The 26,936-nt window shown below is 36.0% G+C and overlaps 2 protein-coding genes across 4 annotated transcripts; both read right to left on the reverse strand.

The window, feature by feature from the left end:
* Positions 1 to 2,055: 2,055 nt before the first annotated feature.
* On the reverse strand, positions 2,056 to 7,058 carry LOC136201145 (uncharacterized). The gene is made up of 10 exons (XM_065991730.1): positions 6,671 to 7,058; positions 5,524 to 5,609; positions 5,346 to 5,412; positions 4,190 to 4,332; positions 3,838 to 3,886; positions 3,193 to 3,330; positions 3,026 to 3,106; positions 2,765 to 2,941; positions 2,554 to 2,640; positions 2,056 to 2,442 (listed from the first exon to the last, which is right to left on the reverse strand). Exons 1-10 carry the CDS (start codon positions 6,968 to 6,970, stop codon positions 2,380 to 2,382), a joined length of 1,191 nt encoding a protein of 396 aa, XP_065847802.1. The 5' UTR covers positions 6,971 to 7,058; the 3' UTR covers positions 2,056 to 2,379.
* A 3,337-nt stretch (positions 7,059 to 10,395) lies between these two features.
* LOC136201374 (shewanella-like protein phosphatase 1) lies at positions 10,396 to 17,417 on the reverse strand. Of its 3 annotated transcripts, XM_065992034.1 has the most exons (10): positions 17,079 to 17,411; positions 16,310 to 16,438; positions 14,832 to 14,932; positions 14,627 to 14,740; positions 13,780 to 13,992; positions 13,348 to 13,483; positions 12,987 to 13,171; positions 12,774 to 12,862; positions 12,490 to 12,559; positions 10,396 to 10,821 (listed from the first exon to the last, which is right to left on the reverse strand). In XM_065992034.1, exons 1-10 carry the CDS (start codon positions 17,314 to 17,316, stop codon positions 10,735 to 10,737), a joined length of 1,362 nt encoding a protein of 453 aa, XP_065848106.1. In that variant the 5' UTR covers positions 17,317 to 17,411; the 3' UTR covers positions 10,396 to 10,734. The 3 variants fall into 3 exon arrangements, 2 of the variants coding, with proteins under 2 accessions (XP_065848106.1, XP_065848107.1); XM_065992035.1 differs by lacking the exon at positions 16,310 to 16,438 and having other exon boundaries at positions 17,079 to 17,406; XR_010673806.1 differs by lacking the exon at positions 10,396 to 10,821 and having other exon boundaries at positions 12,983 to 13,171; positions 17,079 to 17,417.
* Between the last annotated feature and the right edge of the window lie 9,519 nt (positions 17,418 to 26,936).

The following is a 26,936-nucleotide window of genomic DNA, read 5'->3' on the forward strand; positions in this document are numbered from 1 at the left end:
AAGAATTGAAGTTCAGTGACCACAATGTTAAATTGAGCAAAGTTCAGTGGCCATTGGTGTAATTTATCCTAAAAGTTTTTGAGAAATAGCCATTTTAGCTCTCCTGGATTCCAGATTTAGAAATTGATATACATTAATTTTATGAGTCAATCTCTGGGTAAATTACACGAATGGTATCTGAACTATACTTTAATTCATACTTTGGTACCTAAATTACACTTTGTTATAAAAATATACCTCAAATAAAGGTGGCCGGATAATTTAATACAATTAACAGGTCATCACCGGTAAACACGAGAATTTGACCTTTTTTTATAAAATTGACCAATTTTTTCCTCTTTCTTTCAATTTCTTTTTCTCTCTTCACAGCCATGGAAACCACTCCTCTCCTTCTCTTCATCCCCTCCTGTACCATTAATTATCCAGAATCAGCAGCGACAGATTTAAGAACAATCAAATCCAAGAAGATTTTTTCAGTTTTATCCTAAATAATTGAGACTTTATTTGTAAACCAGAACAAGGATATACTGATCCAGATCGCCATTAAAGCCGCTCGTGACAGCTGAATCGCCGGTGTGTATCGCCTTTTGCAAGGTTAACCCACTGTAGAAAAAGAAGGAAAAGAAGAAGGATACAGCAAAAGAAGATGGAATGGAAACACACTTGCAGGAAAAAAAAGACAGAAACGTGTTTCATCAAGAAGTCTCCACCATTTTTGAGACTCAATGCATTTAACAAACGTTTAAACTACTGCCTTTGATTGCATATATTGAAGTCTGCATTTTACACCTGATTTGAAGATTCAATGCATAACAGAGCCATTAGAAGGTTAATAGCGAATCTAAAAGATGTAATCCATCCATGGAAGGAGAGAAAAAAAATTAGAGAGAGAGAGGGTGAATGAAATCGAAGGGAGGAGAGAGAGAGCAAATGATATCAAAGAGAGAAAGAGAGTGAATGAGATGGTAGCAAGAAGTAAGGGTAATTTTGTCTTCTTAAGTTAGTTGAGGGTAAAGTGGGTCCCAATATTTGTGTAAAATACGTTGACCGATTAGTGACTGGCTAAATGCATTAAATTGTCCAATCACCAATACTTGAGGTATATTTTTAAGACAAAATATAATTTAAGTATCAAAGTGTGAAATGAGGTAAAAGTCAGGTACCATTGGTGTAATTTACTCGTCAATCTCTGCTAATAATTTTTATTTTTTTGAAATGAAATCTCTGCTAATAATTACTCTAATTGTGATGTTTTGTATATGTGGACTATATTGTCTTTAAAAACTTGCAAAATATGTATGGGACAATAATAATTTTTAATGAAATGTTCAAATTTGCAAATTGCATGGACCAAATATACATATTTGTATGTTTTTAAATCAAGAAATCAATATAGTAAAATCAGAATGATTAAGACTGTCAAAATGCTTTTTGCCTTAAATTTCAAGTATTGACTGAATCTACTAAAATCAGAATAGTGTCAAAATGTTTCATTTTTGCCTTAAATTTCAAGTATCTATTCCACTGTTTATCAAGGCATAAGATTTAGTTTCAAGTATCTATTCTATTCCTGTTTATCAAGGCATAAGATTTAGAGTATTCACTGAAACGGAATTTTGTAACTGTTTGGTTAAATTTATCAATATGTAAAATAAAATGTATGTAAAATATCTAATATTATGAACTTGTCTTAAATTAATCTATAAATGAAATTAAAAACTAAAAACTAATAAAAATAATCTAATTAAATCAATAAAAAAACTTTGTTCTTATAGAGATCGGAATAATGTCAAAGAAGAAACATGTTTTCTAAAAATAAAATAAAAAGATAATTTATCAAAATAAATACAAACAACTTTTTTATGAAAATTTTCAAAAACAAGCTTTTCATGCAAAGTTGTTTTATAAACGTAGTCAAACACTATATTTTCTACTATTTAGAATAAAAAGTTAAAAACAGTTCCGAAAGATTAAAACAAACACCCTTTTTACGTGTCAAAATAACAAATTTAGATCTAATTACACAATTTGCATAAGGAAAAAAGACCAACTCTATAAATAAACAACTTCACTTTTTTTATGCTCATATTTATTCCTTTACATAAATGAAACCAACAATTTTATGTCTACAAATACATCCAAAGTTTGTAAAGAGTCCTCTAAGAATATTAGAAAAAGATGGGGCAGTAAAAATAGTAACAAGTCTCTTGATACATGCTAATCTAAATTCAAAACTAAGCTGGGAAATAATGTAAAAAAAAAAAAAAAAAAAACCTCAGACTGCCGGGTTCTGCGAGAATAATTTAAGCTCCAAATGTATTTCTCTCTCAACCGAGAAAAATGTTCTCTACGAGTATAATCAATCCGTTACGCTGATCGTTAAGCACCTATGTTCTCAATTTCAGCTCCTTTGTTCATTCTCTTGACAATGCCAGCAATAACCTGTCAAAATTACTCCTCTTTTAAGCACAAATCTGAATGCAATCTCAAGGTACTATGGTCGAATGACCTCGTATCATCGTATTTAAGACGAGTCGTGAAGATAAATTATACCTTTCCTGGTCCTAATTCATAACTCTTCTCCAGTCCTTTGTCTAGAAGGGTTTTTACTGTTGTTTCCCATTGAACAGGAGAAGTCACCTACAATAATTTTAATCCGTGTCAATCGATAAATGGATCTCTTAAGGCATACCCAGTAAGACTTACAACTTATAAGTAAGCCAGATATGGAGCTTTAATAGGGAAAAAAAGTTCCGTAGCTTACTTGGCGTGCCAATATCTTCTTGATTGTGGCAGGATCTGCATGTGGCTGAGCATCAACATTGGATATAACAGGTATCCGTGGAGATTTAATCTCGGTTGCTGCTAATGCAGCTTCCAATCTTGAGACAGCAGGTTCCATGTAACTGGTGTGGAAAGCACCAGCAACAGCTAGCCGTACCTAAAATGATCCGAATGCATTCTTATTGACGATAAAAAAAATATGGCAACGGAGAGGGAAATTGTGAGTTGATTAGGCAATTACCGCCATACGAGCTTTAAAAGACTTCGCCTTAGCTTGTACAGCTTCAATTCCCTTCAGACCTCCAGAAACAGCATAATTCCCCTGCCGAAGTTAAATTATTTGTTAAGCGAAAAACAAAACCAGGTGAAGCAGCAGTTCTTCGAGTTTCTGGGTATGAAGGAAATTACAGGACATAAATAATTTGCAATCTGAACTCTATCAACTTCGTCAACTTCTTCATTGGCTGCGTCACATAACTGTTGAACTTTGTCGGAGTCCAGTCCTATTATACTGACCATGGCACCTTCTGCAGCATCAGCAGCTTTCTGAAGAAAAATAGAATCACACATAACAATCATTAGTATTGGATGTCATCACTTTCTCAAACCGTGGATATATAAATAAACCATAATTAACGGGTAAATTACACCCATGGCCCACGAACTTTGCACTTACTTTCATTATGGCCTATGAACTTCAAAACTGGATTATGACCCATTAACTTTGCACTTTACTAACATAATGGCTCTTTTAGATGTTGTTTGGTTAAGAGAGAGAAAATGGTTCTTAAAAATGGTGATTGGAAAATAAAAAATTGTGGTTCCATGGAAAATGTGGTTCTAAACAACTTTAAGTTTTGGACTTTTCCATTTTGAGATTGTCATTAGTCATTTCGACTTCAAAAGTAAAAGGGGTCATTATGTTAGTAAAGTGCAAAGTTCATAGACCATAATGTCTAGTTTTGAAGTTCAGGAGCCATAATAAAAGTAAGTGCAAAGTTCAGGGGCCATGAGTGTAATTTACCCCATCATTAACCAGCTAATATTGCTTTCCTGCATGGCTTCACCCCTCAATTTGACCAACTTGAGTCCGTCCTCAAAGCTTATAATAGAAAAAAAAAAGACATCAATTAGACGTAAAAAAAATCAAAAAGAAAAAAATAAACAGTTGGTTATGTGTTGTCTATTTGCTATTTCAGCTTCCACTAAAAAACAGGGAGTTAACAAACAAGATGAGATTCTAATGCAGAAAATAGAAATCAATCAAGTCATTCAGCAATCAAATCTTCCACAGGCATGCTTTGGCTCATTCAAGGAGCTCACAAACGAGTTGCGCAAATTCAACCATTCGGTTTTGTTTATGGTTTTAATTGGTTTAATATTTTAAACTAGTTCAGATGCGAACCTGAAAGCTCCAGCAAATGCTAGAGCAGTATACTCTCCCAAGCTGAGACCACATGTCACATCAACAGAATCAATTATCTGCTGGCCTCCATCACGAGCTCGGAGCAACTCAATTGCAGCAAGACTAGTGACATAAATTGCAGGCTGCAGGAATGCAAAATTAGGCGTGGGTCAAGAGCCAACTATAGATTTTTAATTGGAAATAATTGTTCCATAACAATGATTAACATTTTAACATCAACAGCAACGATGACAGCGACAAGCACCAAAAAGAAAATCCAAAAGCTTGTGCTTTTTTCATTCTTAACATGTTATTGATTAAATTTTTTGTCCATGCTAGAAGTAGAAAAGCAAAAAATTTGCTTTATTTGGTACTATTTAATAATATAACTACTAAAGATAACAAATTTAATAAAAAGGAAACCCTAATATCACAAGAAGAGACCCAAAGAATGCATATTGAAATTGAAAAGAGCAGTTTCAGAATGAGATGCATGTTGCACGGAAACGCAAACTGAAACCGAAATGGACACCACAACTGTGCTTGTAAATAATACAAGAAATTGAAACATGGAGGAAACGTGTAAATAATAAAAATGCAGGGCGATATTTTATACTATTTAAAATTATAAGGGTGCATTTGTAATCTTTTATATATATATATATATATATATATAAAATAAGAAAAATTACATCATAGGAAAAAATAGGAGGTTTTTCATTTTGAAAGCTTGAAGGAGATAATCTATAAAACATTAGGGATTTAATGCAATGGGATTGACATACGATGACTGATTAAGAGATTTGATAATGCACCATCTCCTTCTAAAAATGCATTGTATTTTAAGAGACGAGTTTCCAATTTTCTTAAGTTACAAAAAACATGAAGTTACAATTTCCGAGAGTTTTAGAAATCAAAACGTTTTTGAAACATGGAAACTCTTCAAAATCAAGGTTTCCGTGCAACATTGATGCAGAGCAGTAACTATGGTCTCAAAGACCGTTAAACTACTCAAGCATTTTGGTACTTAGGCAAATCAATTGCATTTGATTCATCAATCCTTTCATAAGCATACATGTTAGATATCACCTTGTCTCATTAAGGTAAAATTACAGCAGATTATTGTCAAGGAAGTTGCAAGGCTGGAGAAAAGTACCTGGCTTATCACAGTTGAATCCAGCTTCTCTTTTGGACCACTGGTGCAAAGATCTAGAAGATCGTATCTGCATGCAACAACTGACAAACTCAACATCGCATGCTAAACCTACTAATAGATGGTTACATATGAAGCTAAAAAGTACTCAATCCTTAACCAGAACTACAGAAAATGCTACCCTAATATATCATTTGCTTTCTTGTACAAGTCTGCTGCAGCAGGCACACTTTGGGCCTCCTTTCCCATTCCAATGGCTTGTGCACCCTATAAACATTCATTAGTAAAAAGAACCGAAAGGGGAAAAAGAAAAACGAAAGTGTGATTTAAGTTAGAAGCGAATATATCAAATGAGACAATTTGTTTGAGACATTATAGATTGGACCAGACAGCATATAGTTGCACTACTTTTCATTTGATACAAGAATCAAGCATAGCAATTATTTAAAGCAAGAATCTCTTCCCAAGCCTAAGCAGGACTGTCAGCTAGATTGCCAGTATACACTCTTATCATAGTTCGAATGCTATAACTGATGGAAGAGACCTGTCCCTTTCATTTTTTCTTTTCTTTTTACATAAATCAAAGCTGGGCGAGCCTTGGCGCAACGGTCAACATTGTTGTCGTGTGACCGAGAGGTCACGGGTTCGAGTCTTAGGAGCGGCCTCTTGCCAAAAAAATTTGGCAGGGGAAGGCTTGCACCCCATACCCCTTGTGGTGGGACCCCTCCCCGGACCCTCTCTTAACGGGCACACGTAGTGCACAGGGCCGCCCTTTTGCATAAATCAAAGCTGAAGAAGGCTAGCTCCTTCATCTACCCGTGCATATTAAAAAAAAAAAAAAAAAAAAAAATCTCTAATTGTTTCCTAATGCAGATGACCTATTGAACAGATAAAGCAACAAATTTTGTTCAATACACTTCCTAATCCCCATAATTTGAAGTTTAACGATTAACAACAAAGCAATTTGAAAGTGACCAACCTTATACTTGCTTACAAATATTTCAAATTGTAAAAGACAAAAAGAATCCACTGATTAATTTCTTTTCCACCGTTTCATTAATATTGTGGGTATCAATACAACTGCCTTCAGAAAGTTCACAACATCAAACAGCAACCAGCTAGCATAGTTCTTACTAATTAAGCAATTCTCAGTATCTAGTTTATGTAAACAATGAAAATTTCTTCAGTTTCCTAAAAAAAAAACAGTTCGTTTCACTGACAATATACCACGATTTAAACAAATGCAGCTAAAATTAAACAACTAGCAACTCAAACTACACCATATATCACTTCAATTCCAAAATTGAAGTAATAGAGAAGTCATTTACCTGACCAGGAAACAGAAAAGCATTGTGAGGCTTGTAATCCGCAAACAAGGCATCATCAACAACGGCAATTTGGGATCCAGTAGAGACACTCATAAAAACCCTAGATCGAGCGGGCATTTTAAAACCAAATCTTCGAATTCCATTCCCATCGCAAGTAGAGGAAGCGAAGGGGAGATTCTTGAGAGAAACGGAAGGGAGAGAGAGAGAACAGGCCATGGCGGATGATATTAATGAGAGGGAGTAAGAATGGAAATGAGGAGGGCGGAGGCTGAGAGAATGATGAATGAGAGAAGAGAGCATACGAAATTTAAGCAAAGAGAGTGAGGTAAGTTAGCGGAGTTTACAAAGAGACGTTGGAAATGGGTTGAATATCAAAGAAACCGGCCAACTGTAATGGTGTTTAGTCACCTGTCTTATATACTTTGTTTGTGAAAGTTAATTAGTTAGAGGCTTTAAGCCTAATTTAGAAACTAATCTATAACAAATGATGTGTCTCAATTTGCGACGTATGCTTGGTAGACGGTATTCAATTCAAGTGAGACGAAATCAATCATTAGTCGGAGAGGGACGATGTACGTTATGCTTAAATCAGTGATGTTAACGAGAATAACTGAATGACTAGAAATCAGAGTGAAGTAAGAATGATTATGTACATCGTGCTTTTTTACAATGACTATTTATAGAAATGAGTAAAGTGTATCCTACTGCTGGGTAGGTCTCAACGTGGTAATACTTGATTGGCTCAGGTATTTATACATTTTTATGTCCATCTCTCCTTTTCCGTAAGTTACAGCATATTTTAGGGATTAGAAGTGTATGTTTTAAACCCGCTCATGTGATTGAGACACATGTCCCTGGTAGTTATGCTTTTCTCTTAAGACTTCTTATTGATCCACGTATCTGGCTACTTCAACTCCTTTATTTGGTGTGATATTAGATGTGTCCCTTTTAAAATTCTCTACATTAAGTTCTTTAGGGCATCGTTTTTACTTTGGACTTTCTATATTTTTAATGATGGGCCAAAGTTTTTCTTTTTGAAGTCCATTTTCTGCTACTTAGAGCAAATTTCTTTCCCCAAGGAGCTTCTACCTTTTACCGTTTCAGTAGAAGCAATTATCACTTATTTACCATCTTTCGAGAATATCCTAAGGATAGGTTATAATTATTAACCTCTCGTCCTTTGGGTTCCCCCCAATTTGTGCATAGACCTTTGAAGAATATCTTCTCCTTTACTTTTTCTTAAATCGTCTCCCATTGTTTACCTTTATAAGTTCCTTCACTTTCTTTCTCTCATCTATTTTGTTACGGGTTATCTGGTACTTTTAGCTTGTAGGGATTCTCAAGAAGTTTATCCATATTTTTTCCTTTTTGAATCTTCCTCTTCTTTAATATTATGGCTCCTAAATCTTCCAACTCCCAAAGAGCTTCATCTTCCAAGGCCTCTCAAAATCCTAATGAGGAAAATTAAGTAGGTGAACTTAAATGTTTATTCTCAATTCTCTACTCTGACTACCAAAGATTTGGTGAAGATAGTAGCTGCTTATCCAGAACTGAAAAAAATGATTGTCAATATTCCTTTTGAGACTCAGAAAGCCTTTGATCCATCTTTGAATACCTTGGAGATGTTCAAGCAATTTCTGCAATGGGATCTGCGTTTTCCCTTTTCTCGATGCATTGTAACTTCCTTGAATGAATTTCGCTTATGTCCCTGTCAAATTTCTCCAAACGCCTAGTTAGAGCTACTTTCGTTCTCCAAGGTGTGCTCTGACCTTGATGTTAATATAACTCGACCATTATTTCGTTCTTATTGATACCCCAACAAAAAGGTTACTATAGATATGATCTACTAGCAAATTCATCAAAACCGCCAAAACTTTCTTAACAAAAAAGTTCAAAGTGTGAAGAACTTCAAACCGAAATGGTTTTGGATAAAGTTGAATGCTTCGATCCCTTAAGGTCCCTATTCTCAAGGCTACCCTTTTGAGACGAAAAGAACAAAGCTTCATGTAGTCCCGAAACTTGGAGATCTGCCAGCGGGCTTACCTCTAGGGAGAATGATGGTTTTGAATGCCTTAATAATTATAGTCATCAATAGCCATACCAAGAAATGATGAATATAATTTGATCCAACATTCCCTCGACTTGCATAATAAAAAAAAAAAAAAGGCAAAATTATATTTAGAGTCATAAAAATCTATAAAAAGAAGAAAAAGTAACTTTACTTTATCTTTCTTCTTATTTTATTTTTGTTGGATGCATGTAATCCTGATAATATGTTTTTTCGTGCCAAATTCATAGCCCGAATCAAGGAGTTGAAAGAGGCGAAGAAGTCTTCGGTTTCCATAAAGATTACTCATTCTCCTTTGCCAGTTGGAGAATCTCTTAAGAAACCTTCTACTATTGATTCTGAAGTCGCAACCGTTGACCTCGTTCCTTAAATGGGTCAAAATATGTAAATGGATCTTCCATTTAACCCAATGTTATATTTTTTCCAAAAATCATAAAAGAAGTTTCTGTTATGAAAAAATTGATGGATGTCTATAAGTATAACCATTGTAACTCTTCATTCTTTAATGTTGTAACTCTTCATTCATTAAGGTTGTAACTCTGTATTCCTTAATGTTTGTAACTCCATAATTTATGTTTTTATGTAACCTATATATATTCATAAACCTATAAATATAGGTTTCTTTCATGTAATAGAGTACAAGCAAAAAGACAAGTGAAATACAAGAATACACTTACTCTCTCCATTGTTATTATTTTATCGCATATTATCTTCCTTGTTTTTGTAACTAAATCTAACTCAAAATCAACCTAAGCCATGCTTTGAGTTGGTTTTAACAACCATTTTTGGGGTTCGGCATTTCAACCCTATTGGCCCAACTATAAATAATCCGATTTACTTTATTCGAGTCTCGTCAATCACTCAATCACCTTTAAGTGAATTCCTTTCCAATAAATACAATATTTTTTTGTTAAACTTTTCAATTTTTTTTTTTATAAGATGCCATATTTCATTCCATGGAATCACAAAGTACAAATACAACATGATAAAACTTCCCACCCATACAGACAATAACAAGGGAAAGAAAAATAGACTATAAAAAGCAAGAAAAATACTACAAAGAACAAATAAAAACCATAAAAAGTACAAATACAACAAAATAAAAATCATATACTTCTCGTAAGTCGAATCCCATTGAAAAACAGTTGTAATCCATTCTTCATCATTTAGTCTTTTCCGGACATTCGGATCTGAGTCCTTTCTTTTTTTACAACCACGCAGAGATCTGTGGACAAGATGAACCTTTTCCGCTCTTGCTAAGTCCGAAAAAAGAATAAACGATAAAAGTATAGCTAACATGTGTATATCTGACGTAAAAGAGATTCGAGAAAGTATATAGACTTCAAACTAGGAAGAAAAGATAAATCTAAAGTTAAAAAAACAAAAACATAAACATAAATGGGAGGAGGAAGAAGGAAGACAAGTTTCCTCATTCCTCCTTTAAGGGAACCTAAACAGAAAGGAAGAACCGAAACGTTGACGGAAAGCTTGAGAATAAGAGCAAAGGGAAAGAAGAAAGTGTAGAGAGATGGAGGAACAACTACTTTTCAATTTCATTAGTACAATAACATGCTAATAATGAATTTTACTTATTATTATGGATCGATGATGCATTTACATAGTTAATACAGAATGTAAATTAATTCACGTAATCACATCAAACGAAAATTAATGAACTATGAAATAGTTTTTACAGCATTCTAATCTCTTATAGAATTCCCAAGTAAAACATCGATTCACAAATCACGAGGAAGAACAATTCAGAGAGTCGATAATACGAATTGGGGTCTCACTGTTTCTTTCACAAAGAAAGAACGTTAATTATTACAAGAACGAGAAGTATTTTAATTTCCAATAACTTCTCCTTTTATATTCAATTAAATAGATCGGGAGAATGACCCGCCCGAAATTTCCAACGAAAAAAATAAATAAAAGATAATACATACATGAATTAATTGCTATACAAATTTAATTCATTTTGATTTTACTGTCGTCTCTATGTGAAATCAGCAACCTGAAGCTCAACAAGTGAATCTCTTCTGCTTTTTATTACCCTTGCTTTATCATTACTTATTTCAAGTACCTGAAAATCTCAATTACCAAACAATTGTTACTTAAATGCAAATTAATCTCATTAGGGGGATCAAAACACATATTCAACTTTCAAGTAGAGGTGGCAAAAGTACGGGAAATTATTAGAAACACCCGGTTCTTCATGTCAAAACGGAGGACCTTCCATACATATTTTGCATGTGTAATATGGACCCACATATATAACAAGAGGCCCACTATTTTATTTATTCAGTGGGGTATAATACACGTGTCCAAATGTGAATTGGGGTCTTCCAAGTGACATGAAAGACCAAATGCTTAATATAAGGGCCCTGTTTGGGAATTAGCTGTTAGCTGTTAGCTGATTACATTAGCTGATTTGACTAGCTGTTTGTGTAGACATGTTTGGTAAAAATTAGCTGATTGATAATAGCGGTTTGTGCAAAAAGACGAATAAGGGCATTAATTTTGGCGCAGGAGAAGAGGGAGTCTATCTATTAGGGTTAAAGAAGTCCATTAATTTTAATATTGCAAAACGCTAATTGAAAAAGCTCCTAAAAGGAGCTTTTTCTAAATTAGCGTTTTCATCCCAAAACTCTCTCTCAAAACTCTCTCCACCAAACACTCCAATCAGCGGTTTCGGTGGTCAAACCTCTAAAGTTGGTCAAAACCGCTCTTTTTATCCCAAAACGCTCTTTACCAAACATGGCCAAGAACTCTAATAGTACACACGACATGAAATCGACACACATTTTAGTGTTTGAGTTTAACTTAGTAGGTAAAATGTCATTTTTGAGTTGACACGAAATTAACACGCAAATTTTTGGGTTGGGTTAGGGTTGAAATGCTAACCCGAAAATGACACTAATATTATTACTTGAAAACATGACTTGAACCTCCTATATTATTATAAACACGTTACGAAATGACACGAATTATGAGATTGTTATAAACATGTTACGAAATGACACGTTACAATTATTACTTCAAGTCCTGTTTTCAAGAAATGCTAACTCAAAAATCACACGAATATTTAAAATTATTATTATATTTTCTCATTTTTTACATCTCACCTTTGTTGATAAAAGTAATAAAAGTACAATTATTACTTGAATACGTGACTTTACGTGGCCCTCAAAATGATATTAGCGAACTTTCAAATGGTTAGTTTAGTGTTAACGTGTTAATCCAAAAATGACATAAAATATTTACAAATAGTACTATATTCTCCTATATTTTTAAAAGTCACCATTAATATATGTATATAGTAAAATTACATATGACCCGAAAACATGGCAAGAAATCGACACTAACCCAATTAGGTTAACGCAATTATGACACGCAATTTTTTGAATTGGATTAGAGTTGACTCATTTTGACACGAACCCAAAGTTGACACGACAGGAACCCGATAATTTCCACCTCTATTTTCAACTTTAATTTGTATCACAAAACTCCCTGGACTTTAATTTTATTTCATGATAGTCCTTTCAATCGTATCTTAATTCTTACTACCTATGTTGGCATGAACAATGTATTAAAAATGAAAATTCTCCAGTTTTTACGTTATCAAGTCGAAAGTTGAAGGACAACAATTGATGCAATTAACCTGCAGCAGAACTGCTGAAACGGAAATAATAATATTTCGAATTTTTTTCTTGTATTGCTTAAAAAAAATTTCACTTCAATTTTGTATTACCTCTGGTCTTGAATTGAGAACTCCACTAGACATTCCGACATCGATGCGCCATACGCTACAGTTATATTTACTGCACCATATACCCAAAATTAACATCTATATACAGCTACGTTGCACGGACAATGAAATGGACATGAACACTAGAAACGTTATTTCTAAAACATAACATTCATAAAATAGCATTCAAACAGAAACAGACAGAGACACGAAACGGACACAGATACGGACACAATGCTACTAATGAGAAGTGTTCGTGCAATGTAGATATACGGACATCGACTTACCAATTTACACCTGAAGTTTGGGGAGTATGCCCCACAACCATTCCTTTAGCACCTGATCTTTGCAATGTCTCTTCAAGTATTGAAAGTATCTGCAAAATGGTAATCAATTATCAGATGTTTCGGACATCAAATGCCATAAGATTAATAATAACTAATGAAAGAAATTCCGAGTTTTGAGCTGGTTGATTACAGAATAGAAGAGGATAAACCTGCCTGTTCAGTCTGATAGTCGTCTTCGTCTTCCATTTGCAAGGCGTCTCTCGAGTATAATCTGTTCCAGACAACGCTATCGTAACCCCGGGTTGCTATGAAAGGAAAGCTCTCATTCGTATCATTTTCGTTAAGACCTTTCATCCATTGAGATACTTCCCGGTTCATCCTCTCTATGCCATATGAAACTGCAGAATCACTATAACAATTCTATCAGTCATGTATTCGCAAAATGCAAAACTTCGGTTCCTAGAGTATGATCGAATTAAAGTTCAGGGACTACAATGTACACATTAAGGCAAGTACAAGAACAAAAATTTGCGGTTTTCGTAATAAATTGAGATGCGAAACTGTTGACATTTACCATGATGAGGAAGAAGTCCGCCATGACAGAATATCCAGTCATTGACTCTAAGTATAACAGGATGCCTTGCCAATTCACACGCTAATGGACCGCCCGGTTTCAACAATATTGATCTAGCAATCACTCCCTTTTGCCTCTGTCCTAATATTCCAATTACCATATCAGAAATCTGTTCAACTTTTATGAGTAGAAAGAAAACGAAACGTTTGACATTTTTGCCCCGCCGTGTCCCCGAGGGCCCGCGGTCGATGCACAGGGAGAGGCAGATGGCATATTATGTGGGAGAAGGATGAAATATATGCGATGAGGGTGCGTAGGATGACGAGTCCGATCATACCAGCACTAAGTCACCAGATCCCATCAGAACTCCGAAGCTAATTGTGCTTACTTGTTATGTAGATTAGTGATTTAATGAGCTGAAAATTTTAATACCTTGACTAGATTCCAAGGACCCCAATAGTTTTCGGACGATTTCAGATTTTCTTTCCGCTGTTTCAACACACTAATCCAACTAACAAAAGCATTTTCCCAGTTGTACTCATAGGCTTCCAAGTGTTCAAGGAAATCAGCACATTCATCAAATGCACCGGAATCAACGTATCTGAAATCTCCTTCCACATTCATTGTCTCATGATTTCCGTTCACCTAAATCAGTAGAAGAACATATTCACCACAACAGTTAAACAAATCTTCAATTGAGTAACAAAACCTCCCGAGAAACCACGTGAAATCAAACGAAAACACAACTTTATGCACAATATGGAGTCCATTTTTGTTAGGAATATGAAATTAAGAAATATAAAAGACAGAAAATAAATAAGAGCATGAAATATTTGTGGTCTGGCCAATTTGCCTACTTTTACCGGTCTGTTGCATGGAAACAGAAATGGAAATGGAATTGGAAACTGAAACGGAAACGGACACGGACATGAAATGCGGAAACTCCAATGAAGAAGAGTTTCCAGCACAACATAGTTTACCGGCAAAGAGAACACAATTCATTACTAATCGCCGCGGAAAAGAAATCACATTATTTAACTAGAGCTCAACTATTAAAAGCCTGAAACACTAATGCATATGACACTCACACATATGTATATATTGAAGTAGCTAGGTCCGAAACTTGATGAGCAACGAGTGGTTGCTTATATTTTCTTGTAGATTTAAGATCAAATGTCTAATGGATGTAGTAAACATCAAAACTTATGAACCTAAACGATGTTAATGGACGATATAACTGAGTATTAGAATTGTGTTTTCCAGATTCAGCATTACAAACCTGGAAAACTGCTCCGCCTTGAGCTTTTGCTTGTATATCCAATGAACGCAACAAGGACAATATGGCTATTTCATCTTCACCGCGATCAAGTATATCTCCCAGCTGAATCAACACCTACATTTACGAACCAAACAATTACCATTCACTGAATAGATGATCAGGAGCTTTATGCTTTGTATTAAATATTACAAAAATTAAAGCATACTGTTTCTCCGCCAATCCATAAGTCATCTTCATCAGAGCTCAAGACACCAGCTATCTCAAGTGCATTTCTAGCTTGGTCAAGATCTCCGTGCAGGTCCCCAACTGCAATTACCACAAACTATTGTCAATTTTTCATACCACTTGGATGCATGAGGTTTGAAGAATAGTTTTTTGGGAAAAGTACAAAAAAGTTTGGCCGATTTGCAAAGATAGTTCGGTGGTTTAAAACTTTGCAAACATGAATATGCGTAGGGCTGTAATCGAACCGAACCGAGCCGAGCCGAGCCGAGCTGAGCCGAGCCAAGCTTTGGCCTGCTGAAGCTCGGCTCGCTATAAAATTAACGAGCTCGAGCCCGAGCCGAGCTTTGGCTTGCTCAAGCTCGGCTCAGCTCATTAGAAAATAAACGAGCTCGAGCCAAGCTTCGAGCTTGTTTCGAGCCCAAAATCCTCTTTGAACTTAGTCCATTAAGAAAATTATCTAACCATGAATTGTTTGTGAGTAAATGGTTAATTATATTTATGCAGTTTGTTCGCAAATAGCTCTTTAATTGTGTACATAAACAAGCTCACAAGCAAAGTTCGTGAATAAATAAACAAGATACTGACAAATAGTTCCTCTATTACTCATTTATTATGCTTGTGAATGAACTCATCTAATAACAAATGAAATAATATTAAGTTTAGATATTTGTGAACTAACACAAAACTATATAGTTTTCCACAAAACTAAAATTTGTTCATAAACGTTCTAATCGAGCCTGCTCGCGAGTTTTTGAGCAAAGCTTTGGCCTGCTCAAGCTCGGCTCGTTTACGAACCGAGCCAGTAAATCGTGCTCACGAGCGGCTCGTTTACAAATCGAGTCGAGTCGAGCCGACCACCGAGCCGCTCATGAGTGGCTCGGATCATTTACAACCCTAAGTATGCGGTTTTATGCAGTTGCAAACTCAGACATTCCGTCAAAAATTGTTGCAGTGGCTATTTATGAGCAATTTCCCAATCTTAACAAGACACTTCTAAATTAATGTTTGGAGTAAAAAGGAAAAAGGTACTACAAAAACGAGAATCAAACGGAGATTTAGAGTTTATTACACACAACACGAAATTGATATGTAATTATAGTGCTTGGAGTTAGCTTAGTGTAGTAATGGGTCATTTTGAGGTTGACACAAAATTGAGATGCAAATTTTTGAGTTGTATTAGGGTTGACTTGCTAACTAAAAAATAAGACGAATATTTAAAATTATTATCATATTCTTTCATGTATTTGTATGTCAACTTAATTAATAAATGTAATAAAAGTACAATTATCAGTTACAAATATGGCTCGAACCTTCCATATTTTTGCATATGAATTATAAAGACATTAGACGAACCAAACATGATATTTGAACACTTTTGCATGGTCATGGTCATGGTTAAGCCTCTAATAAAAAAACGACATACAAGACTCCTACTGTATTGTTAAATGTCACCATTACCTAGACTGTTAGGTGTTTCTACCCTATCTGTTCCTCCTTCTTTTCTTTTGCCTTCTCTCCTAGAGGATAGGATTGGAGTCAGCCTCCCGGTGTAGGTTTTTTGTTGGTTTTGTTTTTTTCCTTTCCTTTCTTACCAAAAAAAAAAAAAATGTCACCATTACCAATTTACCATAGGTATATAGTAAAATTGTACGTGACCCGAAACACAACACGAAATTACTAACCCGATTAGATTGATACAATTATGACACAAATTTTTTTAAGTAAAGTTTGACCCCACTTGACACTAAATTGATAATTAATATAACACGAACACGACACTAACCCAATAATTACCACCCTTACCAAGGGGCTTAAAAATTACTTTGAACCAAATTAGCCCCTTAGTTCCGCCTTTGTTCATATCTATTTCTTTTAGCAAATTAGCTCATTTTCCTTCCCAATAACAATCAATTGATTCTCAATCTTTAACTATATACAATTCTATTCTAGTGTTTAGAATGAAGAAACAAAAAGAACCTACAACACCTCATAGAAAATTCAAAATTCAATTACTTGAATTTCTGATACCGAAAAACCCCCAAAATTGAAAATTACAGTAAATTCCAGTTGCTAGGTATGAAGCAAAACGCAGAAAAATTAGCTGAAATGCAAGCAAAGTATGAACTGCAATCTAATTCAACATAACACAAAACTGCAGGTACTGAAATTTTTATGCTCGAAGAAATTAAAAAGGTACTGAGCAGAGAAAAAGAAGAAGAAGACGAACCAGCAACAAGTCGGCGACCAGGAGCAGACACCAAAGTAGGAGGATTCCCACTAATAAGAATGGGCGTTGATTTCGATGCTGTTTTGCTGCTATAATTACAAATTAACTCCGTCTCCGGATGAGATGAAGAAGAACAGCAACAATAATTCGTTAATGGTAATTTTCGAGGAAGGGAAGAAGAAGAAGATGGAGAAGAAGAAGGTAGGTGAGATAAAGAGTTCAGACATATGGAACCCATTTTTTTAGTACTTTCAAATTAATTGTTTCTGTTGAAAGATAAATGTATATAATGTTTATGGTTGATTTGGCATTTGGAGGAACACAAATTAAAGATTCTCTTTTCTCAGCCAGGAATATCTTTAAATCCTACTACAGGTGTTAAATGAAGCATTGAGCACTCAACTTATATGGTTATCTCAAAATGATCACTCAATTTCAATTTGTTTTAATAAAATCAACCAACTTTGAGTTTTGTCTCAATTTGATCATTCTGACGATTTCAGTGATTAAAAAACATCGTAATGATAACGTAGGTGTCATGTCAGCATGAGTCCACTCAGATTCTCTGATCGAAACGATACATGACATCCACGTATATGTCACATGGCTATTACATGTCGATTGATAGCCATGTGACGCATCCGCAGAGGCGGATGTAGGGGTCAAAGGGGGCATTTGCCCCCCTTTCATCCCTAAACTAAACAAATTTTTTTAGTCCAAAAAGAATGGTTAAATTACAAAAATACCTCTAACGTTTTGGGCTAGGAGCAATTTTACCCCTAACGTTTAAAATGGTGTAATTTTATCCTTAATATTTGAAGCCAAGAGTAGTTTTACCCCTTTTATAAAAAAAAAAGTAGTTTTACCCCTAACGTTGATAAATTGGGTCAATTTGAAAAATAATTCATCAAACTGTCTTCTCGGTCATGAATCTTGTCATCTACACTTCACACATGCGTTATTTTATCAGTAACAAATCACAAACATGTGTTGGGATATGAAAAAAATAAGAAAAAAATATTAAAAATATACTGTATTTTGTACGAATTAGACAAAGAAAATTCAAAAAATTTACCGAATTTATAAATATTAATCTTCAATTTTATTATTAAATTACAAAAAACATTATATCTTTTTTTAGAACAAATTGATATGCAATTGGTGCAAAATAAAGAAAAAAAAATGACTGTATGTTATAATAGTGTCTGAAATTGATCCAATTTATCAACGTTAGAGGTAAAATTGTTCTTGACTACAAACATTAGAGATAAAATTGCACCATTTTAGACGTTAGGGGTAAAATTGCTCCTGACCCAAAACGTTACGGGTATTTTTGCTCTTGGGTACAAACATTAGTCTAAAATAATTTTACATAGAGTTTTGCCCCCTCCTCTCTCAAATCCTGATCTGCCACATAGAGTAAGAAAATAATTTGAACACCCTTAAGTTGAAAACAGTAAAGTGACAAGTCAGCTTTTGAACCGACAAAACCAAGATCAATAAGGAGGCATTTGTGTCGCATGCAAGGGGCTTGTTTGAGCGCAGACATGCTCTTTTCTAGATGACAAACATGTTCTAAAAGCTGAGGGTTCAATACGGGCACTAGACGGAATAATAAATAAGAACCCTTTAATAAAAAATATTTTACATAAAAAATATTTCAGTACATATATAATAAATAAAAAAGTATTTCATTAATTCTTTATTTATCTATGTATTAAATTTATTTAGTAAAAAATTAAAATAATTGCCATATATATATATGGGGGTGCTTTTTATGGTTACTTTGTTTTTAACAAAGTACCATTACTTGGTGTGTTTTCACCATTGGATGATGGATTAGAAAATTAATCCAATGGTGAAAACACACAAAGTAAGGCTTACTTTGTTAAAAACAAAGTAAGCATAGTCTTTACCATATATGGCATGTCAAAAATTGTATCATTTAAAAAAAAAATAAACAAACCCATTAATTTTTCATTATTAATAATTTGATCTAATTTAAAGTATTATTTGATATAATTGTCAATAAGTTTTAAAAAGAGGAAAAAATTGCAGTCAATGGAGGTCCAACCTAGGCCCCTTTGAACAGAATTCGTGGTCTTAACCACTACCTTACTTGGTAGTTTTTTGATAAAAATTTACTATAGCTTAAATATACATAGATTTAAAAAAATATTTTGGGCCCCTTATAGCCATGGGCCCTAGGCCATTGCACTCCTGGCCTAGGCCCAGGGCCGGCCCTCCATATAAATAATTTCATCAATTGTGTGTATGAACACATTTATATGTTTTGTTTTAGGGTGTAAAGACATGACACATGTTGGTTGATACCATTGGAAACTAAATAATCAGTTATATCCTAGAACTATCCTCCCCAGTCAGCTTGGAATGATTTAATTAGTTGGTTAAAGTATTTTTCAATAAGTGTTCGGAACTTGATAAAAACACTTAACACTTTAGATCTTAAACGGACAAAATAAATCCATGTAAATTTACTATAGTTATATAATCATCAGGAGCCCAAACATCAGAGCATATAAAGTCTAAAATCTAAAGGACCTGGGAAAAAAATTTGAGGAAAATCAAGTCCACGCGATTTGCTAACACAACAAGAATCACCACAAACTTGAATTGTTATTTCCATCAAAAAACATAATTGTATTCATTGCAAGTGTGCATTTAACAATAGCTAAATCCGCATGTCCTAAACAAGCATGTTATAACGAGAGACAAATATTAAAGGTCTGAACACAAGTAAAGTATCACTTCCTTTCAAGAAGAAGAAGAAAAAGAAGATGTGACTGTAGACACTGGAGTCGGAACCCTATGATGATATCCAACAAAGAGGGGATCAATGGAAGTGTTTTGGAATACATTTGAATGAAAGTCAAAAAAAGTCATAGAAAAGGTCAAACTGTCCAAGGTAAAAGTCAACATTATTATTGGAGTCAAGTTAGGTCCCAAATATCAAATAATATCATTGTACTCTTTATGAGCTTTCCAACGCCATATGGCACGTCTAAATCAGAGGTCCAACGGAAAAGTTATGACTTACGGAAGTTTCGGTCAAGCTCGAGGTTTAACCTAAAAGTTGACTTTTTATACGGTTAAAATTAGCTCTGAAGGTCTCATAGAGTAGTGTTCTCCTGGTCTTAAGGGTTTCAACGCAATTAACCGTGCATGATTCCGACATTAGACGAGAAAGTTATGACCTAACAAAGATTTCTGGTGGTTCGGGCCCTATCGGGACTGCACCCTGCCGCGGCAGGGTATGTCCTGGGGGGCACCCTGCCATGGCAGGGTATGTGCAATTGTGATAAAATTCGAATTCTAAATTCCTCACTCATCTCAAACTTATCTAATTAGCTTACTAATCAGAATATCAGGGAAAACCAATCTATATTCGGTTATGGATTGATTTTAGGAGTTTTAATAGGATTTAACTTCATTTAATTGGGTTTAAATATCTTTTATTCTCCTATAAATAGATAAGAACGAATTAGGGTTAGGGTAGCTACAATTAAACACCTCTTAGCCTTCCTTTTTCTAGGTCTAAACTTCTTTAAGTTAGAAACACGGAATTTGAGAGAAAATTAGGGTTCTAAGTTGAGAAATCTTAGATTGAGCGACTAAAATCTAGTCTTTAGGTTGATTTAATATTTCAATTGTGTCCTCACACTTCCATTAAGAATCCTCGGTTCCAGAAAGGTAAATTCTGAGGGTAATCCACGACTTTAGAGTTGATTCTGTACGTTTTTAACATATCGGAGGCACACCTTGCCACGACAGAGTGCATGCTGCAACGGCAGAGTGCGCTGCCTGCCATGGCAGGGTGCTGCGCAGAATGGGCCAAACCTCTCATGTTCGCCCGTTTTGTAATTTTCACCGAGCGTTTTTCATTATACTGACTTTTTAATGTTCCTTGAGTGTCTTAAAACCTCTGTAATATATTAAATATCATTTTTGTCAATTTTAGTGGATAAAGTCGCTTTTAAATAATGTTCCTTTCTATTTTAACGATCTTCAAGTGTTAACTCAAGCATGTTGTGGTCATTTAATGTTTTACCATTATATATGCGCTGGAAGTTTACTAACGTGTTTATTTTGGTTGAGTTAAGGGATAAACCGAAGTTTGTGGTGCAGAATTTATCTCGTAGACGGGACCTTGCCATGGCAGGGTGTGCCCTTAGAGGCACGCTGCCACGGCAGGGTATGACCAGAATATGGACTTTTGCCTTATTCTTACTTGTTTGATATTGTTAATTGATTTTATGTGCAGCCAAGTGTATTTCAACAACGTCAAAAGGGAAAGAAGGCACGGAAATGTCCGAGTTTGTTTGTAAATGTCAATTTCATTTTGTTTTGGTAATTGTTTTTATGAGTTCATCCTTTTTTGCCTACTTCAAATCTCTAATTAAAACGGATTTCCAACCTTTGTGAAAACTCACACATATCACACATACCTCACGAATTTAAAAAGCTTAAAAGAGTTATTAATAGCTTGATTGTATTTAGAAATGCTAAGTAGGAGGCCGGTGGATTCACCGGGCGATTTTGGGGGTGCTTAGTACTTCCTTTCGAGGAGATATTAACCTTCCCCAAGCGTACCTAACTTCCCAAACCCACTTGCTTCCCGCAAGGAATCTCAGTAACATTCTCGGACCTAAAATCCGGGTGGCGACTCTTTCTCCGACACCGGTCCTGCCGAGCTAGTCGTCTTCTCTAGTGGACCTCGAGTCCAAACAGCACCGTAGTAGTCATGGCGGACCTCCCGTGGGTGAAAGCCCATCGAGGTAGGCTTCGTCTATAGTGACTTTTGAAAAGTCATAAGTGTGAAAAAATGTTTTGAAAAAATGTCCATCGCCACGTCATCAATCTAAGGCATGAGGGAAAAATCTGTGAGTTCGCTAATGAAGGAAATTCATATCGTTATTTTCGGAGCGAAAAAGACCACAAGCTTATTGTTGTGCGGAATTAATGAAAGATAAATAAACAAGCAATCGAAAAACACAGATTTACGTGGTTCACCAACGTTGTGTTGGCTAGTCCACGGGCAGAAGGAGAATAGTATTATTAGGAGGCGAAAATCAGCTTACAATGATTAGGTTTACATAATGGGGTATTTATAATACCCAATCTAACCTAATCCAACTAGGAACCCATGATCCTAATCCCACTAGGAATCCATGATCACAATCCCACTAGGAACCCATGATCCCAATCCAACTAGGAACCCATGATCCTAATCCAACTAGGAATCTGAAACCCAATACTACTCCGAATAGGAAACCCATGATTCAAGGCATTACGACAAATCTCCACTTTGACTTGAATCCTCCTGAAAACATAACAGATGCACCCATGATAGTGCCAGATGAACATACTTCTCCCTCTGCCTCAGAGTCGCCCCAACAGGGCAACTAATAATCTCTGACGTTTAGCAAGTCCAAACAGTGTTGAAACTTACTATGTGGAACAGGCTTGGTAAACATGTTAGTTGGATTGTCAGCAGTGTCTACCTTCTTCACCTTGACCCTCTTCTCACTTCTCAGAAAATGATACCTCACATCTATATGCTTGGTCCTCTCATGATGAACTTGATCCTTAGCTAAACAGATTGCACTCAAGCTGTCACAATACACTGTAGCCTGATCATGGTGTAGACCAAGATCACTAACCAGTCCTTTAAGCCAAATCCCCTCCTTAACAGCTTCAGTCAGTGCCATATACTCTGCTTCCGTAGTAGATAAAGTCACTGTAGGCTGCAAAGTAGCTTTCCAACTGACAACTGAATCGCCAAGAGTGAAAACATAACCATTCATAGATCTTCTACTGTCAACATCTCCAGCATAATCAGAGTCTGAAACACTCTGTATCACCTCCATAAATGAGACCAACGTCAGATGTACCTTTTAGGTACCGAAAGATCCTCTTCACAGCTTGCCAATGCTCCTTGCCAGGTTCACCCATAAACCTTCTAATGACACTAACAGACTGTGCAAGATCAGGTCTAGTGCAGACCATTGCATACATCAAGCTTCCTACTACACTAGCATAGGGAACTCGAGACATGTACTCCTTCTCTTCAGCAGACTTAGGTGCAAAAGCAATAGACAAATGTGCACTTGCAGCACTAGGAGTATCTATGGGTTTTGCGGTAGACATGCCAAATCTTGACAAGATCTTCTGAATATAGCCCTTCTATGACAGAAAAACTTTCCTTTTGCTTCTGTCCCTGTAAATCTCTATTCCCAAAATTTTCCGAGCTGCACCCAAATCCTTCATCTCGAACTCTGCGCTGAGAAGACCCTTCAACTTTTGAATGTCGTGCTTCTTCCTTGCAGCTATCAACATGTCATCTACATACAACACCAGATAGATAAAAGACTCATCTTCCAATTTATTGTAATAGACACAACAATCATATGGGCTCCTGGTGTAGCCAAGCTGCATCATGTAGCTGACAAACTTCTTATACCACTGCCTAGGACACTGCTTAAGTCCATACAAGGACTTCTTCAACTTGCAAACATAATTCTCCTTCCCAGGAATCTGGAAACCATCTGGTTGGGTCATGTAGATATCTTCCTCCAAATCTCCATGCAGAAAGGTTGTCTTTACATCAAGTTGCTCAAGCTCCAAATCCTGATGTGCAACTATAGCTAGCAACACTCTAATAGAGGTGTGTCTGACTACTGGTGAGAATATCTCATTATAATCCACTCCCTCTCTTTGATTGAAACCTCTAGCAACAACTCTAGCCTTATACTTGACTCCCTCTGCAGGTGATATCCATTCCTTCATCTTGAGAACCCACTTGCAAGTAATAATCTTTCTCCCTGGAGGTGGTATGAATAAATCCCATGTTTGATTCTTATGAAGGGATTCCATCTCATCTCCCATAGCAGCAAGCCATTTCTCAGAATCGGTGTCTGAAACAGCTTCTTGGTAAGTTGATGGTTCACGAGTGTCCACCTCTTCAGCAACCTGTAGTGCATAGCCCACCATGTCCTCATACCTCTTAGGTGGCCTAACTCCAACCCTCCTTGGTCGATCTTGAGCTAAGCTACGATGTGTAGCTTCAGATGGTTGAGAAACTGATGGTGTAGACTCTGGTAGCTCTATTTCTGCTTCTAACTCTTGTTCCTTCAAGCCACTCTCACTCTGTATGACCTGAAACTCCACCTGTTTATCAATGCTATCAGTTTCTGTTGCAGTTGTAGGCTTAACAATGGGTCTAAGCACAGATTTTTCGTCAAAGACTACATTTCTGCTCAAAATGACCCTTTTCTCTAATGGAGACCAGATCCTGAAGCCTTTAACTCCATCTCCATAGCCTACGAACACTCCCTTCTTGGCTTTTGGCTCTAACTTACCCTCATTAACATGATAGTAAACTGTGCACCTAAAAGCTTTCAAATTTGAGTAATCAGCAACCTTTCCTGACCATATTTCTGTAGGCGTCTTGAGCTGTATACCGGTGTGTGGTCCGCGGTTAATCAGATAACATGTTGTGTTCACCTCTTCAGCCCAGAATCTTCTATCTAATCCAGCATTAGAGAGCATGCACCTCACCCTCTCCAGTAATGTCTGGTTCATTCGTTCAGCTACACCATTCTATTGCGGTGTATTCCTGACTGTGTGATGCCGAGCAATCCCTTCATCCTTACAGAACTGATCAAACTCAGATGAGCAGAATTCCAGACCATTATCAGTTCGCATCCTTTTTATCTTCTTTCCTATTTGGTTTTCCACCAATGCTTTCCACTGCTTGAAATTCTTGAAAGCTTCACTTTTATGCTTCATCATGATGACCCAAGTCATCCTTGAATAATCATCAATCAGAGACATAAAATATCTGTGACCTCCTAAAGACTCAACTCGAGATGGACCCCAGCAATCAGAGTGGATGTAATCGAGTGTGTCTTTTGTTATGTGAATAGCTTTGGGAAACTTGCTGCCAAGTCTCATATGCCATATCTTTGTCATATCCTCCTGGTCAATCTCTGATGATGCAGCATTAGCTGAACCTATAATAGTGGAACCTTGCAGGAAATACAAAGTACCATGCTTCACACCTTTCAGAATCACATCAGAACCTTTACAGACATGTAGAACTCTATCTTTTCCCGACCAGCTGAGACCCCTACTGTCTAACAGACTCAGAGATATTAGATTCTTCGTCATTAACGGAACATGCCTGACTTCATTCAACGTGCAAAACTTACCATCATGTGTCCTCAACTTGATCGAGCCTATTCCAATTGCTTTGCAGACATGACTATTAGCCATTGAAATGCTACCTCCATCTACCTGCTTATAAGTTGAAAACCACTCTCTCCTTGGACAAATATGATAAGATGCTCCTGAATCAAGAACCCACACATCAGAGTGATGAGTGTGTCCATCAGCAACTAGAGCAATATCGATTTCAGAGCTGCTGTCGCCATCTGCTACAGCAGCAGAACCTGGTTGATTTTCTGATTTCTTCTTCTTCTTTGGACAATCAGTTTTCCAATGTCCTTTCTCCTTACAGTAATTACAGGTGTTGTCTGGCTTGGGACCCTTTGAGAACGGCTTCTTAGACTTCTTCTTTCCACCGTTTCCCTTTCCCTTACTGCCGCTGGCAAACAGTCCACAAGCCTGATTATCTGCACCTGTATTGCTCGCCTTATGGCGCAACTCTCTGCTATGAAGAGATGACCTAACTTTTCCAGAGTCACAGAATCTTTACCAATAATAAATGATTGAACAAAATTCTCATATGAAAGTGGTAAAGACACCAACAGAATCAAAGCAGCATCTTCATCTTCAATTTTCACATCAATATTACGTAATTCTAGTAACAATGTGTTCAATTGATCTAAATGATCCCTAAGTTGCGTACCTTCCTGCATTCGCAGGCCAAACAAACGTTGTTTCAGAAGAAGTTTGTTCGTTAGAGATTTTATCATGTATAAGCTCTCTAACTTCATCCACAGATCGACAGCAGTCTCTTCGTCTGAGACCTCAGTGATGACATCATCTGCGAGGCACAACATAATTGTTGAATGTGCCTTTTCTTCCAGAATCGTCATCTCAGCAGTGACTTCTCCCGTTGCCTTCTTCAACGGCATCCACAGACCTTGTTGTTTTAACAAAGCCCGCATCTTGATCTGCCATAGACTGAAACTATTTCTCCCAGTAAACTTTTCGATTTTCACGTTCATCACAGACATCTTTCTCTCCAGAAAACAAAACCCCGATCGGAAACCGAAAGCTCTGATACCAGTTTGTTGTGCGGAATTAATGAAAGATAAATAAACAAGCAATCGAAAAACACAGATTTACGTGGTTCACCAACGTTGTGTTGGCTAGTCTACGGGCAGAAGGAGAATAGTATTATTAGGAGGTGAAAATCAGCTTACAATGATTAGGTTTACATAATGGGGTATTTATAATACCCAATCTAACCTAATCCAACTAGGAACCCATGATCCTAATCCCACTAGGAATCCATGATCACAATCTCACTAGGAACCCATGATCCTAATCCAACTAGGAACCCATGATCCTAATCCAACTAGGAATTCGAAACCCAATACTACTTCGAATAGGAAACCCATGATTCAAGGTATTACGACACTTATCAATATGTGAATTCGTTAAACCACTGGGTTTTAAAACATTAACCCTAAATTTTATAAGAAATTCCAACATATAAACTTATGGAAAAAGGAAAGAAACATCAAGCTAGTTATGAAAATTCTACCAAATATATTTTAAAAAAAAATGACCTTTCACCAATTTCATTAAAAGATATTCTTTAGAACATTAATGACAAGCACAATTAAAAAAAAAAAAAACAACTCGAGG

Source organism: Euphorbia lathyris, chromosome 7, assembly GCF_963576675.1.
Source record: "Euphorbia lathyris chromosome 7, ddEupLath1.1, whole genome shotgun sequence".
NCBI classification, from domain to species: domain Eukaryota; kingdom Viridiplantae; phylum Streptophyta; class Magnoliopsida; order Malpighiales; family Euphorbiaceae; genus Euphorbia; species Euphorbia lathyris.